The 19,215-nt window shown below is 44.5% G+C and overlaps 1 protein-coding gene across 1 annotated transcript in view; it reads left to right on the forward strand.

Annotated features, from left to right (window-relative positions):
- The window catches only part of MBOAT1 (membrane bound glycerophospholipid O-acyltransferase 1), a 115,017-nt gene extending 96,543 nt beyond the window's left edge, over nt 1–18,474 (forward strand). Inside the window, exons 10-14 of the mRNA XM_077769595.1 lie at nt 3,752–3,855; nt 6,417–6,481; nt 8,684–8,816; nt 11,711–11,862; nt 18,231–18,474. Coding sequence (XP_077625721.1) covers nt 3,752–3,855; nt 6,417–6,481; nt 8,684–8,816; nt 11,711–11,862; nt 18,231–18,357 — 581 coding nt within the window. The 3' untranslated portion in view covers nt 18,358–18,474. The remainder of the gene's footprint in view (nt 1–3,751; nt 3,856–6,416; nt 6,482–8,683; nt 8,817–11,710; nt 11,863–18,230) is intronic.
- Nucleotides 18,475–19,215: the final 741 nt, after the last annotated feature.

The raw sequence follows: 19,215 nt of genomic DNA on the forward strand, positions 1-19,215 counted from the left end.
CTGCTTTAGGAGGAAAGAAAGGCCATTCCGTGGCCTCATAGGGAAAGTCTAACACGAGGTGGGTTGTGCTGGCGGGGCTGTGGGTGGGGAGGGGATTCTAGGGAACAGGGGGTGTCTGGTGTCATTCTGCCCTTTGGGGAGTGCCCCAGATATTGGGAGTAGCTTTTTCTTTGGACTTGGCTCTTTTCTGTACCCTCTTCCCTTTATCTGTTTTTGATAGTGTCAGTAGAAACACTTCATTAATTTGTATGGCCTCAATTTGAACCTTGTTAGTTTGGATTGCTTGGGCTGGTCTGAAATTAACCTTTGTGTTATGAATAAAGCAGCAATGAATAGTATAACAGGGAATGTTTAAACTGCTTTACCAAATAATTGTTTTATTCAGCTCCTTGAAACATCATTTACATATAATTGATGCACTAATTATACGTGATTATAAATTTAATCCTTAAAGCTGGCCTCTTGATGGATCTCAGCTGAGCTACACGGTGTTTGCCTCGTTTTCTCGTTTATATATACTGAAATAATTAAAGCTATTTTCTTTGGACTTCGTGTACAATTCTGGTTGTTTTTCCCTTACTAATTAGTACTAATTAGCGAGACTCAACTTCAGCCCAGGCTGTGTTCCAAGGATCACAACCTCCAAAATACAGGTGTCCAATTTATCTATGATCATAAAGTAGACAATATAAGTAAAGCCAGTTTGGGGCTGGTGAATTTAGCACCTCTAACTGCTTGGAGACAAAACCAAATCCGATTCAGAGGTGGCAGAATGCCCTTGGGAGACAGGGCGCATCCCTATCCTCTATAGACGTGTAGCATCCTAGAGTCACTGTTTCTGATCTTTCATTCCTCTCGCAGAGTGGCTGCTAGCCACTCAGGCTGTGGGATCAGAATTCTTCTGGCATTCAGAGTCTGGCTTTGTTGACCACCTGCGTGATGAGAATGTTAAATGTTAGCATCACTAAGCCTGGGCGAGACGGGGACGGTGATAACAAAAGCTAACATTTCTTGAGCGCCGATGGGCTAGGCACCATGCTCTGCGCTCTATTCATATCTCATTTAAGTCTTTCAACATGGCTTTAAAATAGGTACCATTCTTCTATCCATTTTCCTTTCAAGGGAATGGGTTTCTAGATGTTAGACAACTGTCCCGGGACCATTCGTTCAGGATGTTGCTCAGCTGAGACAGGAAGCCGGGGGCTCTGCCTCAGGAGCTCGCCCTCTCCACCACCTTCACCCCACTAGGAGGACTGACTGAGAAGGGAGCACTCACTGAGAACACCTGGTGAGAGCTTTGTACCATCCCGGAAAGGTAGTGAGAACCAGAAAGAGAAGTTGTTCCCGTGCTTTTCAGAGGAAGCTGGAGGGGCGGAAGGTTCTGAGGGGCTGCTGTGCTGCTCCCAGCCCTGCTTCTGGTGCCAGAAGACCCCAACTGCTTCTCCTCTCCTTATTTTTGAGAGAGACAGAGCGTGAGCAGGGGAGGGGCGGAGAGAGAGGGAGACAGAATCTGAAGCAGCTCCAGGCTCCGAGCTGTCAGCACAGAGCCCGACGTGGAGCCTAGGACTCATGAACCGCGAGGTGCTGACCAAGCCAAAGTCAGATGCTTCACCGACTGAGCCGCCCAGGTGCCCCTAAAACTTTGTTTCTTAACGGACACCCTTGCTGTGTTCTTCTTTTCCTTGTTCACTGAGTCTCCATCCAGTCAGCATGGGAGGATGCCCTAGCAGTGCTCAGTACTTCTCATCCCTCATCCTAAAACAAGCCAGGTCATTTCGCAGTGAAGCCAAGCACAGAGAAGCAGCGTTTGGTCACCCGCCATGCCGAAAGGAAAGGAGACAAACAGAGAACAGGCTGTTTTTCTTTAGAGTAACCCTTCACAAGTCACTCTGGAGCTGGCCCTCAACTCCTATAGAAAAGAATGAATAGAGTTTTCTAAGATCTCCCCAGACCAAAGACAGTGCTGTGATTTATTGTTTTATTTTCAGTATAGTTAACATACAGTGTTATGTTAGGTTCAGGTATACAATATAGTGATTCAACACTTCCCCACTTCAGCAAGGGCCCTCGTTCACAGCCCCCTGCCCACCTCCCCTCTGGTAACCATCAGTTTGTTCTCTACAGTTAAAAGTATGTTTCTTGGTTTGTGGGGATTTTTTTCCCCTTTTGCTCATTTGTTTTTTTTAAATTCCACATGTGAGTGAAATATTACGGTATTTGTCTTTCTCTGACTTACTTCACCTAGGATAATACCCTCTAGTTCTATCCATGTTATTATAAATGGCAAGATTTCATGATTTTTTATGGATAAATAATATTCCATTGTGTGTATGTGTACACACACACACACACAAACACACACACACACCTTTATTCATTCATCACTGATGGATACTTGGACTATGTCCATAGTTTGGCTATGGTAAATAAATGCTGTATCTTTTTGAGTTTGTATTCTTGTATTTTTGTGGTAAATACCTAGTAGTGCAATTACTAGACCATAAGGTTTTTTGTTTTTTTTTTTAACCTTTCGAGGAACCTCCACACTGTTTTCCACAGTGGCTGCAGGAATTTGCATTCCCACCCACAGTCCACGAAGGTTCTTTTTTCTCCACCAACCCTTATTGTTTCTTGTGTTTTTTAGCCTTTCTGACAAGTAACAATGTGGTATCTCATTATAGTTTCGATTTGCATTTCCCTGATAAGTGATGATGAGCGTCTTTTCATGTGTCTGTTGGCCATCTGTATGTCTTCTTTGGAGAAATGTCTGTCCATGTCTTTTTATCTGTATTTTTTTTTTTTTTTAATCTGGACTATTATTTTTTGGGGCGTGTTGAAGTTTTTTGTTTTTTGTTTTTTGTTTTTTTTAAGAAAATAGTCTAACAGAACTAACTTGAACGAAGTGAAAAGAGAAAGTGAGTCTCCTGGTCATCATAATGGAAGTATCTTGATTTCATCAGGTCTCTGATTACAAAATCACACAATTAAGGAATCAGAAATGTTACACTCACCGCAGGGGCTCATCTTAAAGTTCAGGGAAGTGCAATAAAGATGGAAACTGGAGTTTTCTCAGGCTGGCTTTGTGGGTAGGATGCTTTGGTAATTGGGTCCACGTGTGGCCTCCATGGCTGCTGGCCCCACATTCATGTCTCTGGCTCTGTTCTTCGTCTTGTGCTCTAGACTTTTCTAACTGTATCTTGACAGCTTGGGCTGATACCTACTGGCATGTCACCCTTCGTATGTCTACAATGAGCTCCAGTCCCTCTTTCAGAACTAATGCCATCACTTCATATTGTGCCATCTTTAATGATAACTCTTGGACCCGAGTCCCCTGGATCTTCTGTTTCTTCTGGCCTCTGCGTCTGAGCTTAGATGTCTGTTTACCTTCCTCCCTTTCTCCCCTTATGTCAAATTGGTCACTAAATCCTTATTGCTTTGTTCTGATTCATTTCTCTTTTGTTTTCATTTTGTGTTCTATGAGCGTCGAGTGCCTTCTTACTGTTCACAGGTGCTCACTCACTGCTAGTGAATGAATAAAAATGCATCCATGAACATTAAGACCACCAAAGAGCCACTGATGTTTCTTTCATTTATAAAGGTACCAGGTCCTTTAAATTGTCTCAGTTTCCTTTCCCCAAGGAGAGACCGCTGCCTGTCTCTCCATCTTAAAGCTAGACAGACATTTAATATCTTGTAAAGCAGCAATGTGGCTTTTGTTCCGTAGCCTAATGTGTCGTTTTAAAACCCATAGCTGATGCAGTGAATAATGCAGCTGGCTTTGGGTTCAGCGGAGTGGATAAGAATGGAAATTTCTGTTGGGATCTGCTTTCTAACCTAAACATCTGGAAAATTGAGGTGAGTCTGTTACACGTTTGAATCAAGCTTCCATCGCAAACAGAGCAAATGGTTTGCTTTGAGTGTGGTGTCCCTGGATAGTCTTCCTCAGAGTGTCTGAGGGATCAGGGAACTCCAGGTTTAGTGGCCTCTTGGACTTTTTCCTGTTTTTTTTTTTCATGTTTTTGGTTTTTTGTATTTTTTTTGAAGATCCCTACTTTTCGACTGTTTAATGGTTCAAGGAATGACATGCAGAAATCTGAAAAAGAGCCAGGAAAATCATTTTGTTGTTTACATTCCTATTCTTTCTACTAGAAAGTACAGATGTCTTCTTCTCTTATTTCACATTCTGCTTTCTTCAGTCAAGGACACAGACTGGAAGTTCCTGTATTTAGATTGTGATATTGCAAGCATTCTGCACGGTTCCTTTTGAAACATTTCCAATCCATTTGCTTTTAAGAATAATTGTCACGGCACATAGCACTTACGCCACTCGAATCAGTGCGGGTTTTGTTTTATCTTTTCCCCGGCTGTGTTCTCGGAGCACGGTTCTCGACGTGTCCTTGTCTCCAGAGGTGGTCTCGTCAGGCCCCGTCAGCCTTGGTTTCCCTGGCGTTGTGTGAGCACTCAGAGCGGATGGGAAGGCCCAGTTTTCCACCCGGTCCTCCTTGCTGCTGAGTGGGAGTAAGGACACGGTTCTCCACACGCAGCAGGGTTGGTCCAGTAGCTGGGGGACTCATATTTGCTGTCGGTTCTGGTTCCCCCTCCTCTGCCCAAAGCAGGCAGGGTGCCACCGGAGTGTCTGAGCAGAAGAGGCTGTGCCTGTAGAGCAAGAAACCAGGGATGTGGACACCGACCACCTGCTTCCTGTTAGGTGGACACTAGGCCGGAAGGGGACATGGTGGACATTCTCCACTTTCTGGGTGCCCGGGACTTCTTTTCATCTTAAATGGACAAGCAGCAGCCTCCACTACCTTTCTCGTGCTGAGAAGAGCAGTGTAGATACTCTACAAGCTCCTCATTCCTATACAGATGACGTCTGAGTGAGTCACGTCATGACTCCTTTCCCACCAAAATTCTTGGCTTCCACAAAAATCTTGGGTCACTGCCACGGGTACACATCCTTCACAGCGGCCCCCCTTTGCCTGCTCACCAGTCCCCTCAGCTGTGCACCGAGACACAGTCTTCTTGTTAGGGGTATGTGGGCAGGGGAGAAAAGAAAGCCAGAAAGAGAAGTTTGCATTTTCAGTAGAGCTGATCTAGAGCAAAGAGCTAAGGAAAAGCAAGGCAGTCTGATTTAGTAAAGGCAGTTTGAAGCTGTACATACTGTATTAGCCAAAGACGACATAAATAAAACCCCTTAGGGCTTTGAATTAAAACGCTATATCTATTTATGTATCTAATTATATTTCTCTCCAATCTATCTGCCTACTTATCATCTCTCTCCTTCCCTCCAAACATATTACATTAGGCCAGTGTATGGCCCAAGATTTCCTTATGGCTAAAATAAAGTGGCACTTGTATTCCACCTTTATTAGGAATTCTGTTTTGTTTTGTTTGTTTTAAGTAGGCATCATGATGTGGGACTTGAACTCACAACTCGGAGATCAAGACCTGAACTGAGATCAAGAGACACTTAAACTTGAGCTACCCAGGCACCCCCAAGAATTCTGGTTCTTGAAAGTTTGCTTCATGCTTTCTACTACCAGCCTTTGATAAGACTTTTTTTTTTTTTTAATGTTTGTTTATTTTTGAGACAGAGAGCACGAGTAGGGGAGGGGCAGACAGAGAAGGGGACACAGAATCCAAAGCAGGCTCCAGGCTCTGAGCTGTCAGCACAGAAGCCAACGCGGGGCTTGGACTCATGAACTCTGAGATCACGACCCGAGCTGAAGTCCGCCGCTTAACCGACTGAGCCCCCCAGCCACCCCAAGCCTTTTTTTTTTTTTTTTTAATGAGAAAACCCAATTGATAGATTATTTTGGAAGCTCTCTTTGTGGCACCCGTGTCATTGCCAGTTGGGTGACGTTTGTTTTCTGCACAGAGACTCCCTCATGTGTGAAATCTCTCCCTATTCTATCCAACTGGAAGCCTAGAACATGAGCAGCTATTTGTAGAATCCCTTCACAAGACTGACCTCGTTTACCGATGGCCACAGAGTGAAAGATGACAATTAAACTTGGGCTGTCTCCAGAAAGGCCCTAAATCAACAGGATTAAACTTTTCCTATGGCAAATCCCCTTTTAGAGTGTTTACTTTTTAAAACTCCGATGACTTAAAAAAATTTTTTTTAACCAGAGCGGAAGAAAAACCTACAAAACATTCCCTCAATTTTCCTATAATTTGCAAATACTTTCTGAGGGAAATGAAGACTTTGCAAGCCAAGTTTTAGCACAGAGTGAATGGTCTGAACACCAGAAAGTTGTACTGCGCAGGATGGACCCGCTGATGTGCTCTCGCTGGAGAGAGCACTCTATTTGAAATAGCACATCTACTTTGCCGCCAGGGAAATTCTGGGGAGGACTTTCCATTACTTGGGGTATTTTTAAAGCTAATGATAGGTGTTATTTTCTTCTTTCTAGACTGCCACAAGTTTCAAAATGTACTTAGAAAACTGGAATATTCAGACAGCTGCTTGGCTCAAGCGGTAAGAAAAATAAGAAATGACCTCATTCCTCATGGCTCTGGGTTCTGTTTAGATGGGCGTCTGCCAGGAGCACTGTGTCCTCTGTCACTTTTGCCTTAACATCTCTGCCCTGTCAGTGAAAAAGCCGAAATAATGTGAGGAGGTCACAGCGTGGCATGTTTATTTTAGTTCTTAAACCCCTACTAGTGCCATTGTCTAGCAGCCACTCATGGAGTTCTCAGATCAGTGCCACGAGATGGTGGTTAGCCCCACTTTACAGATGTGGACAGTGAAACAGAGAGGTTATGACACTTGCTCACAGTCACACAGCTAATGAGTACTTGATAAGAGCCCAAACAGACTGTCTCCAGAGCCAGGCTCTTAAACCTCTGTGTCATGCTGCTGCTTACCTGTAGGAGATTAGGTTGGGGAAGGTCAATGGCAGCATCAAATCACTGAAGATCTCCATTTACCCCTGGCATTTACAGCTTGATGGTACCTTAAAGATACACGCTTTTTAACCTCACATTTTTGTTCATATTCCTCTGTCCTTTGTTTGCCTCCGTATTCCAAAATTGGAAACATTACTTAATGTGGAATGAATAACCTGCTATCCTTGAAGCAGAAAACCCTAGCTAGTGAATACTCTGATCATGTGAGTGCAAGGAGAGAGTGTGAAGCTGTCACGCTGTAGATTCAGTTTTTGATACATAGCATTTTTCATAGGTCCCGATATTGGGGTGGGAGACAATATACAGGAACATTCCAACGTTAGCTCATGCAGTGTTGTCTGAGAGGTGAGCTGAACATGCGACTTTTGGGAAATTTGCACTTATTGTTGCTATGAATTTGACCATAAAATCTTAGCATAAACCTCTATTTTTTCAATGTTTGTTTATTTTGAGAGAGAGAGAGAGTACAAGTTGGGGAGGGACAGAGAGAGAGGGAAAGAGACCCCCATGCAGGCTCCACGCTGCCAGCACACAACCTGGCGCAGGGCTTGATTCCATGAACAGTGCCATTATGACCTGAGCTGAAGTCAAGAGTTGGATGGTCAACCGACTGAGCCCCCCAGGCACCCCTAACCCTCTATTTCTGTGTCAGGTAATCCCAGTGTAACAGGAGTCCTGTCTCCTGGTTGTGTTATGTTCTAACACTGAACATACATAATGAGCACATAACAATGTAACAAATATTTTAAAAGCATTTTAGGAAACAAAGTATCTAATTCATACAAAAAGATACAGAGGGTAAGGAACAAATACCTGTGCCGACCACCCCGTTTCAAAGAAACATTGCAAGTGGCTCCCCAGGTTCTGTGTCTCTCTCCCCAAATGCACTTTCTTTGTGTGAAGAGGAAGCCATAATCCTTAGTTTGGGTTCAAATCTGTTACTTTTGACAAGCTGGATTGGTGTTAACTGTTTGAATTTCTATTTTATTTTTTATTTGGGTCCTCTTGTTTAGTAAACCACATCGTGGCTTCCTTATACTGCCCCTGGAAATGTATAGATCGAATTTGGGAGAAAGTTCCCATCACTTTGTTTTAATCGTGCAATAAGTCAAAGATCTCCAGGGTGTTTGCTGACAGTGTCTAAGTCCTCACAGTATCACTCTTTAAAGCACATTTGTGGATTGAAATCCAATGGACACTGGAAGAGCTGATGAGTCATGTAACCGACACATTGATTTTGTGCTGGAGTCCTTGCCAAGAGCAATGAACAGGTCTGCAGTGTTTCCTCGTGAGACGGCATGAAGGCCAGGTTGGAATTAATTTTGACTGAATGAAGATACCCACTTCTAAAGATGCTGTCCTGACTTAAAAAGTATCAGTGCCACTGGCACTGATCCGTCAGGATCCTTGGTGGATCAGGGCACAGGTGGAGTGAGCGTCCATAAGGCGGGAGCTCTTGCTGGGTGCAGTGACCACTTGGACTTTGGTTAGATACATTATGACGTGGTCCAGATCATTTAGTTCCATGAAGCTTAAAACTTCATATTCTACTCCCCAAACGATTGGATTAAAACAGGCAATTCGTCTGGTAGCATTTAGGAAATGGAGTTCAGCCAACTGGGATCACATTGCAAGGCCCTGATGAGGTTAGGCGTGATCTCCATCAGTAATGGATCACATGATTTCCGTGTGGTCTGAAGACACAAGTGTAGTTAGATATCTGTTTCTGGTCCTTTGACTGATAGCTTGTTGTACCTTGCTCTCTTCCTAGAGTGTGCTACGAGCGGGTTCCCTGGTACCCCACGGTGCTAACCTTTGTCCTGTCTGCCTTGTGGCATGGCGTCTACCCTGGATACTATTTTACCTTCTTAACTGGAACCCTCGTCACAGTAGCGGCCAGAACGGTAAGCTTCCTTTGGTGGTAGGATCTTTTCCTTAATAATCTGCTGCCTCCATGTTTGTTACCTTCTGGTCCCGTAAGTAGGTGGGGGAGATGGGAGTGATCTTTTGAAAAAATCACACAACAAAAGTCTTCCTGTTAGACAAATACTTCAATATATAGGAATTTTTGGCCATGAAATGATTGTTTTTATGTTATTTACAGATGGTATTTGCAAAACAAGGAATTTTAGGAGTGACAAATGTTTTGTACCTTAAGAGATGAAAACAGTTTTAATCATTAAGCAGTCTACCACTTATAGATGACGATTTATAATAGAGGCTCCACAGGCTTCATTCTGCTTAGACTCAATTTCTCATTATCCTAAGCTGAGAAATAATTCACAAAGTCTGTGCAGCCAGTAACGTTGTGTTGTTAGAGATAGCTCTACCTCTTCACACACTCATGCCTGATCCGATTAAATTAGTTTGTGTGGAATTCTTTGTGAAATTTGTTTGGGTAGCCATCAGTTGGCCCTAGACTATTCCTACCTAGTGCTGGTTGTACAGCACATGTTAAAGAAACACAAATTCTGCCTGCCCTTAAAGAATGAGACGAACATGTATGTAAGTAATGGTAAGTCAGAGAAAGACAGTGTGAGCAGGGGAGGGTCAGACAAAGAGGGAGATACAGAATCTGAAACAGGCTCGAGGCTCTGAGCTGGCTGTCAGCACAGAGCCCGACGCAGGGCTCTAACCCAGAAACCAGGAGATCATGACCTGAGCCAAAGTCGGACGCTTAATCGACTGAGCCACCCAGGTGCCCCTGTTTATTTTTAAGAGAGAGAGAGACTGGGGAAGGACAGAGAAAGAGGGAGACACAGAATCTGAGCTGTCAGCACAGAGCCGGACACTGGGCTCGAACCCACAAACTGCAAGATCATGGCCCAAGCTGAAGTCAGACACTTAGCCAACTGAGCCACCCAGGCGCCCTTGGTGCCAGGGATTTTTAGTGACATTTGTCAAACTATTTTGGATGTGAATTCAGGAGCCCCAGCATAGCTATTCACTCTTTCTTTAATTCATGTATCCTGTGACTGTCTCAGGAGCCGTCCACTGTGCCAATTTGTGTGTTAGGCAGTGGAACACGGCCAAACAAGAGTCACTTCCCTGTGGATTACCTGCTTTAGTTAGATGAATGTTTGTTGGAATATATGTGTGAATGAGAATAATTGATTACTACTCATGCTGATTACTGCACTTTTAAAATAAAGTCTATATTGTACATAGCTGTACATGGAAAACAAGGGACACAGTTTCTTTTCTTCCATTCATATACCCCGTAGATTATACAAGTAAAGAACAGACGGCCAAGACAAGCTAAAACAAAGACCAGAATTTGATTTATTAATCTATCCAGAGTATTATTCCTTAAAATGCCTTTAAAGCTCTGTGATTTCAACTGGTATAAAAGCATTGATTTATGTCAAGCCTTTCTTTTGAGGGGCCTGGGCATATTTTTCACAAACAAGTTAGGTGGGGGATGATAGATGAGTGTTCCCAGGAGAATGAACTTGGGTATGAGTTTGCTTTCTGATACTGCTCGTGCTCCCGCAGTGGGTGGGGCTCTGGCTCTATCTTGAACTCAAGGCCAAGAAGGAGTGTTTTAGCTTGGCTGGAAGCTGCAGGAAGCCTGGTCTGGGGCTAACCTACCTGTAAGCCGGCCATTGTTCCAGCCATGCCTTTGGTTCTTGCATCTGGGAATTAGATGTCTTTCTAGAGGCAAATCTAGTCCCGTTTATTAAAAGACCTACAAATTAATTGTGGAAGAGTTAGCTTTTCCACAATATATCACAGGTTATTTTTTTAAATTGTTTTAAATGCTTTTTTATTTCTGAGAGAGAGACCGCTTGAGCAGGGGAGGGTCAGAGAGACAGGGAGACACAAAATCCGAAGCAGGCTCCAGGCTCTGAGCTAACTGTCAGCACAGAGCCCAACACGTGGCTCGAACCCACCAACCGTGAGATCACGCCCTGAGCCGAAGTTGGATGCTTGACCGACTGAGCCACCTAGGCACCCCACAGGTTAATATTTTTTTCTTTTTTTAAATTTTTTTTTAATTTTTTTTTTTTTAATTTATTTCTAGGAGACAGAGAGAGAGACAGCGTGAGCAGGGGAGGGTCAGAGAGAGAGGGAGTCACAGACTGAAACAGGCTCCAGGCTCTGAGCTGGCAGTCAGCACAGAGCCCGACGCGGGGCTCGAACCCACGAACCACGAGATCATGACCTAAGCGAAAGTCGGACGCTTAACCGACTAAGCCACCCAGGCGCCCCCACAGGTTAATATTTTTGACATGGGGGTCACCTAGGTGGCTCAGGCGGCTAAGCGTCCGACTTCCTCTCAGGTGATGATCTCACGGTTCGTGGGTTCAGGCCCCGTGTCGGGCTCTGTGCTGACAGCTCGGAGCCTGGAGCCTGTTTTGAATTCTGTGTCTCCCCCTCTCTTTGCCCCTCCCCTGCTTGCACTCTCTCTCTAAAAAATATTTTTTAAAAATTAATATTTTTGACATGGAATAGAATTTTCACTAAATGAAAAAAAAAACAGCCTAGAAAATAAATCTGTGCCATCAGTGAAAATATAAATGTGGATGTGTATGCACAGAGAGGCATGGGAAAATAATGTGCCAAGGTTATAAACAGGGCCTTTCTCTGGGAGGTATCAAAAGGTAACATTCCTTTTTGCTTAGTTCTTTGAACACTTGTCAACAGTGGACATAAATATATATATTTGCAATAGTAAAAACCATAGTGGCATTTTTGATCAACCGTGTTCCCAGGGTATCCTGCCTGCATACATGGAATAAAAAAAAACTCTATTTTTTTTTTTTTAATCCCTGGCTCTGCCTTCCTTGGCTTGCAGATGAGGAACAACTACAGACATTACTTCCTTTCCTCAAAAGCCCTCAAGGTTGCGTATGACGTAGTCACCTGGGCAGTCACTCAGCTGGCCGTCTCCTACACTGTCGCGCCCTTTGTTATGTTAGCCGTTGAGCCAACCATCAGCTTATACAAGTAAGTTTCCGTTGTTCTCCATTGCCATTTCATAAACGTGTAGGTCTTCTCTGTGTTTGACTTGGGAGTTGGCAAATTGAATCAGTCAGTATTGAGTTTCTAAATATGGCTTCCGTGTCCAAGTATCCATAGAAAGCTTTGGGAGGAAATGGCTATCCCAGACACCCCAACATACACCGAGCCGTACCCAGTAAAACCTTGGATTGCAAGTTACTACTTCTGCGAGTGTTCCGCATGGTGAGCAAACACTTCTAATAAATTTGAACTTGATAAATGAGTGACGTCTCTCAATGTTAAGTGGTACATGCCACCCAGTGTCACATGATCACAACCGAGCCAATGGTTCTTGAAATTCGCTTTGACATATGAGTGCTTTAGATTACAAGCATGTTTCCAGAATGAATGATGCTCTCAAACCAAGGTTTTACTATATACGAGCAGAGCTGATGGGAAGCCCTTCCTGCTTTGCTGACATACCTAAGGGATGCTATGATGGTACCTGGATTGTAAACTCAGAGGGTGAGCGTGCTGCACTTGCCTCCTTCCCCTGGGGTGAGGCTGTGTTGGGGGTTGGGGGTGCATCCTGAGAGCGGGACAGGAACGGGCGGGAACTGGATGGGATGACTGTGGGTGGGGTCTGCAGGGGTGCTCGGCGTGCTAGTGGGGTGGCACTGCTGGTGGAGCCTGGGGGCTTTGTGGTGTGAGCTCACGGGGTAGACGGAGGAGATGTCTCCCACCAGTCAGAGGCCTCTAGGGAAAGGATGTGAGCTCTTTATATTCCTCCCCTAGTGGTCCTGATGAACTGTAAACCTACTTTTGCTGACCTTTATTATTTCACTCTTCTGTTGATTTAATATTTTTCTACCCTTGCCAACTGCTTGTGTGACTTCTGGCAAGTGCTTAACTTCTACCTGGCTTTTCTCACCTGTAAATGAAGCTTAGCCTCACCATCACAAAGCACCACTTTTAGGACTGAATGAGGTAAACATACAAAGGGGTTAGCCCGGTGCTGGGCTTAGGGTCTGTACTCAGTAAATACTGACCTGTATTCTTTAATGCTTGCACGGGCTTGGTAGATTAATTTTGGAGCATAGCTGTGGTCAGGAAAGCGGCATCAAAATAAAAAATGCAAACATGCCCTATTTGTAAGGGGCGGATTCCTGGTAGTTGATGAATGCATCCGAGCTCTTGCTACATGAGACACAGATACCAAAGTCTGTAAGTAGAGAGAGTTTTTTTCTGCAGATCCTAGGAGGAGAAGGTGGAAGGAATTGTGTAACACTTACCAGTGACGTCTGTTCTATAACCACTTAGGTCATAGGAGTTAGGTCAGGATAACGTGGAAGTAGAGCTGGTTTATATACAGATGTTTCATAGGATGCAGAATAGTGGGGAAAAATAATCTTCGAGAAGAGCCCTGCATGCATGCAGCTGCTACAGAGGCAGGCACACAGGCCACGTTGGCTCTAGATTAAGAACATCGAATTGAGCACCTCTTCACCAAGCTTCCTCTTCTGAGAGGTCCCCCCCAGCCCCCCGCACTGCCCAGGCTCTCTGCTGATTTTCTTCCCGCACCCACCCATAGGGACCCCACTTGCTCCCAGCTCCATCTTCCTGCCCTGGTCTCCATACCCTCCAGCCAGCATTTGCCATTTCGAGTCTTCTACATTTTAACATGCTACGCTTTGCCTTGAGCTCCATTGAGCCACCTTCCGGGCTTACGTGCTGTTTTTGTTAGGGCTCTAGTTACAAAGTGTCACAGGTTCTGAGTTGTCTGCTTCCGACACGACCCCCCGTACCTCTGTAAGCCCCAGTATCTTAAGCAGAGGGTACTCTGAAATGTGAGATATGGATCACTTTATATCAGAAATGCCTGCATTCAGCTCAAAACCATTTAATACCTTCTGCTTGCTGGGCACTGTCCTGGAAACTAGGGATAAGATGGTGAGAGAAGTAGAGAAGTCATTCCTGGTCCCGGAGAGGGGATAGCTTGATAGAGGAGACAGACGTTAAGATTGTACTCCGAGTGAATGGTACTGATGAGGTTTTGGAGTGGTTGGGGTTCAGAGCTGATGGCCAAGGAAGAATTCATGAAGAGGTCTTTGATGCAAAACGGTGATTTTATTAAAACACAGGGACAGGACCCGTGGGCAGAAAGAGCTGTACTGGAGTTGTGAAGAGTGACTCATTAAATGCATATTGCGAACTGTGGAGTTGGGGGAGGTAGAGTCGAAAGGGAGGCCTCCAGAAGGACTTTGGTATGCTAAAGAGGACTCCTAAAATAGCTGAGGCCTTGCTATTGTCAAGCTAAGGTGCTTCCCTCCCAACCCCCCAGTAAGACGTTAATATTAGGACAGTACTCTGTATTTGCCTCAAGTATCTGTCAACATGCTGCAGGTTAGAAGGAAATTTAATTTTATCTGCCCTTCTTGCCTGCGTTCCCCATATCGCTATGGAGGGGAGGGTAATGTTGGGGCTCCAGGAAACCGACTCTACAGGTTTCTGGAGATCAGGCTATTGATAAGATTGAAGTTTTCTTGTAATTTACTAAGAAACTTGTAAACTGACAAACTCATGTTCTGCGTGACTGTGATCTCTATTAGCCATTTGTTTCCTTTCCTTTGTCCTTGGGGAACCCAGAGTGTCTGAGGAGTAGCACACACAGCCCCCCTGGGGTGAGGTGGGAGGGGTGCTAGCTCGTGCTTTGCCCTCAGCTTGCCTTAAGCTCCCCCATCAGGACGGAGACTTATGAGAGCGTGTCATAGGAATCTGACTCACAGCATCAAGGGTAGCGTTTGGGTGAAAACGGCCTTCGTGCTAAGACCTGGGGAGTGAAACAGGCATGGTGTGTGTGAGGATGGGAGGCTGATTCACTCTAGGAATGTGCTCCAGACACAGGGAACAGCATTGAAAAGGCCCATGTGCTAGGAGGAAGTTCTGTGCGCTGAAGCCCCGAGTAACATGCGTGTTGGCAGAATCAAGAATCCAGGGTAGATCATGGGAAGCTGAGAGAGAGAGGTAGGCATCAGTATCCCTGTTTGTCGTAAGAGGAAGTGGAGGTTCAGAGAGGGTAAGTGAACAAAACTCACACACCTAGACCTGACTTTCCGACCCGGAGCTCCTTAAGACCAAGAACAAGCGTGCAGTCACTAAATATTTCTGTAGAAGCTACTTGGGAAGAATGCTTCTGGTTGAAGATAATGCTTAGTGATTTGTTGGAGATAATATGCTGACTCCTCCATTCGGGCTCTAGAGGAAGAGAATCGAATAGTTACCAATCCAGATCTCCCAAGTAGATTTCCCGTTATTTACAAAAACAAAAATTCCCTGCCCAGATGAGCTCTGTCCAGAAGTTTCTACAGGATAGAAATGCTATTCAGTGCATCAGGCCGCCAACACTTGTGACCACTGAGCATTTGAAATGTGGCTGGTGTGACTGAGGAACTGAGTTTTCCTAATTTTAATTAATTTGAATTGTAACCGCCCTATGTTGCCAACGTAGCCATATGCATAGATTGCATCTCACAAAGTGTTTTCAGTATCTCTTAAGAGAATCACTGAATCTGATGAAAGAAATGAAAATTGAATGGTTTTCTTTTTAGTGGAGGTGGGGCGGGTTGCACTCCAGATCTGTTCCTCACTTGGGGCTAATTTCGGTGACTGGCGATGAATGGCAGTTGTATGTAAATCACTTCTGTACATCCATCGCTGCTTAACATTTAAATTTCAGATGCGCTTTATTTTTATGTCTAGTCGGTTTTCAATCTATGGTGACTTCTCTCTCAGCTTTAAATTATTGTCTAATCTTCTTTCTTTAAGTTGTCAATGAGTCCCAAGTAAACACTTAAATGTATTAGGAAAGAACCTGTCTTACCTCAGGCAGCTAGGACTAAATGTAGACCAAGTGAGTTCCACATTTCCCACAGTTGTGGAGGCCGGGAAGTCCCAAGATCAAGTGCTGGCAGACGTGGTTTCTGGTGAATGCGGTCTTCCTGGCTTACGGAAGCTGCTTTCTCATGGTGTCCTAACATGGTGGCAGAGACACACAGGGAGCGCCAGCTCACATTCTGGGCTTTTCATCTTGTAAAGGCATTAATCCCATCACAAGCCCCACCCCAACCAGACTGCTTCCCACAGTCCACTTCTCCAACTTCCCTTGGGACGTTAGGGCTTCAGTACATGCATTGGAGGGTTGGGGCACATTTGGTCCATGGCCGGACCTTTTTGTAAACTCGTTGTGAAAAGCAAATCCTTGCCCATGAACTTGTCTTTAAGTAGAGGATACTAAAAAAAAATTTTTTTTGATGTATACTTATTTTTTGCGAGAGAGAGAGAGAGAGAGAGAGAGAGACAGAGGACAAACAGGGGAGGGGCAGAGAGAGGAGGAGACAGAATCTGAAGCAGGCTCCAAATTGTCAGCACAGAGGCTTGAACCCACGAACCGCAAGATCATGACTTGAGCCCAAGTTAAGCCCAAGCCTAACTGACTGAGCCACCCGGGCGCCCCAGTAGTGGACTTTCTTAAATTCAGTGTCTAAGGATGCCATGTATAGGCAGCTTTTGCAGATAGCATCTCCTTGAGAGAATTATGCCTTATTCATCTGTGTATCTGGGGTGCCTAGTTCAGAACCAGCGTGCTCAACAAATATTGAGTTTTTCCATAATAAAGAAATGAAGTATTTCTTAAAATTTTAGAAAAATATGGAATGGCAGAAGAGGTTACTAAACTTCAGGAGGGGATTGAAATAGTTTCCCCTGGGCTTCCAAAATATTTGGCTTTAATCTAACAATTGTTTCAGTGTACATTTGGCCATGCATGAAAGATTAACACAAAATGCAAGAACAAAGTATGGCTGGGGTGCCTGTTGAGAACCCCAGTTTCCACCTGTTGAGCCACTGTGTCTATCTGTAGAGCTCTTTTTCACTCTCAGTGTCCTGATTTAGACAACAAATTAACTGCTCACTTGCCTGGGGCTGGTTCCATTATAGGAGCCCCATTATGCCTGGTTTTGCTTTACATGGTTTCAGTTACCTGCAGTCAGTGACTCTCCGGAAGCCGATGATTCTCCTCCTGATGTGTGGTCAGAAGGTTGGTAGTAGCCTAATGTCACTAATTTTGTCATCTCCCATCATCACAGGGGTGAGTACAGTACTATTGTACTGTATTTTGAGAGAGGAGAGACCATACTCTCCTACTTTTGTCACAGTGCACGGTTATAATTGTTCTGTTTCATTACTGTTAATTTCTTACTCTGCCTAAGTCAAGAATTAAACTGTATCAGAGGTATGTATGTACAGGGAGAAAAACCCTATATAGGTTTCAGTACTATCCCCAGTTTCAGACATCTGTCTGGGGGATCTTGGAACTTGGCCTCCAGCGACGGGGAGGGACCACTGTTGTACCCTTACTCCTGTGCTCACATTGTTTCCCATTCCCCCGAAAGGAAGGAAGGGCTTTGCCTTTTGTAGGTCCTGGTTTAATGCTTTGAACATCCCAGGCAGTCAATGCTTATTGAAAGAATAAGCGAAGATGTGTTTGCTTCTGTTAGAACTCTCGACTATTCTGTAAACACTTTCAGGGAAATTTATTTAGGGGCTCTGTGAATTATCTGATTCTAATGTGTCTGAGAATGATACATGAATCCAGTCTGGGTTTTTTTCCTCCTTTTAACATTATTTTCCTTTGATCTTCCAAAAACATTGGACAGTGTATAAGTTCAGCCTTTCCAAGAGGCTACAGAACAGTTATATGAATGTGAGCTGTTTCTAATTACTTGCATTTACAGATATGTATTATCTGCATTGTGTTCAGTGTGCCGAATGCCACGTTTACACAATAGAAATCCACACACTCAAAAGTAGCTCTTCTTTCTTATTCGTTTGGATGAAAGCGGTTTTCAAAGTTAACGGAGTAGGTCTTGAAAATCTGAATGCTTCTGGCTCCTACCACACACAAGAAGAACCCGTTACCCTTGAGCTCATCGATTATGGTGTAAGTTGCATTTGTGGTTGCGGAACAGAGCATAGTGTTTCAATTTGGTCCTGTGTGTTCTTAGATTTCAGATCATTAGGAGTTTCTGACCATCATGGGATTAATGCTCTTAATCTGAATATGGCAGGGGTACAGTACTGTGTGTCCATTGGCAGATGGGCTTTCTCTGCTCAGTCCTGGGCTTTCGGTCCATCCCTGGCCTGCTCTTCTACCGAAGGAGCACCGTTGGGGTGGATTGAGGCAAGCTCTGGAGTACAGATGCCTCCCAGAACAGTGCCTTCATTTGTCGGCCTGCAGATGATGAAATCCCATCCATGTGACGTTTCCCATTTGCATCCTTGTGTGAAATATAATTCTTGTGTGTGTTTTATTTTAGGTCCATGTACTTTTATTTACACATCATAAGTCTCCTGATAATACTCTTTCTGCCAGTCAAACCACACGCTCATATTCAACGGCAGCCTCAAACTCTGAACTCCGTTAATAAGGAAAAAAAAGATTGATACCTCCAAGGAAAGTTGAGCATGTAAAACTGCAAATCATTGGAAAATGGAGACCAAAAGGCTCAAGGGTCCTTCAGTGCCTTAGAAGCAATGTTTACGTGCATTTTTTTTTTTGAAGTGCAGGGAGAATTTTTATAAAGCCTTTTTGTACCATGAAGTCAGCCATGCCGAGTTTATCTGATGTTTCCTAGGACCTTTGAGTGGTGCGGAGGTGTCAGAGGTGCAGAAGGGGTCAGAGACCGCCCGTCCCAGGCTGCTGGGGCTTTGCTCCTCTGGCATGATTTCCAGCCGCTGGAGCCCATGCACCTGCTCCGGAAGGCAGAAGGTGGCTGTTGACAGAGCTGATCTTCCAGAACATATCCAGATAGGGTTGTTCCTTAAGAAGCCCCAGACCCTTTGACCCCAGTGACTGCACTCAGAAGACCACGGAGGAGAGGGATCCTGAAGGAAAGAGCCAGGAGGACTTGGCCATGAACACTCGAGTGGACAGACAGTCAGGCATGCCCTAAAGCAGGCTGCGTTTTTTCCCCTAGAGAGAGAACTCTTCCGTTTTTTTCTTCTGAACTGAGCCAAGATTGGAAATCAGAGTCTCCTGTACCCCAGGAGTCTAGGAAGGGCGACTATTTTCCATATCATACACGCCATCTCCGTGCCTACGGATGGCCCTGAGAAAACACCCAAATGCTTCCACCATCAAAGGCAGCAGAATGCGTTTTAAGTAAGTTTTTTAAAAAGTAATTTAAAGTTACATAGCAGCTTGGTAAGAAGCAGCAGACATTTTTCTCTTTGCTCACCTCATTTCATGGAGGTGTTAATGATCATGGCTATGAAACACACAGGGGCTGATTTTCACTTTTC

Source organism: Crocuta crocuta, unplaced genomic scaffold (assembly GCF_008692635.1).
Source record: "Crocuta crocuta isolate KB4526 unplaced genomic scaffold, BGI_CrCroc_1.0 scaffold145, whole genome shotgun sequence".
Classification (NCBI taxonomy): domain Eukaryota; kingdom Metazoa; phylum Chordata; class Mammalia; order Carnivora; family Hyaenidae; genus Crocuta; species Crocuta crocuta.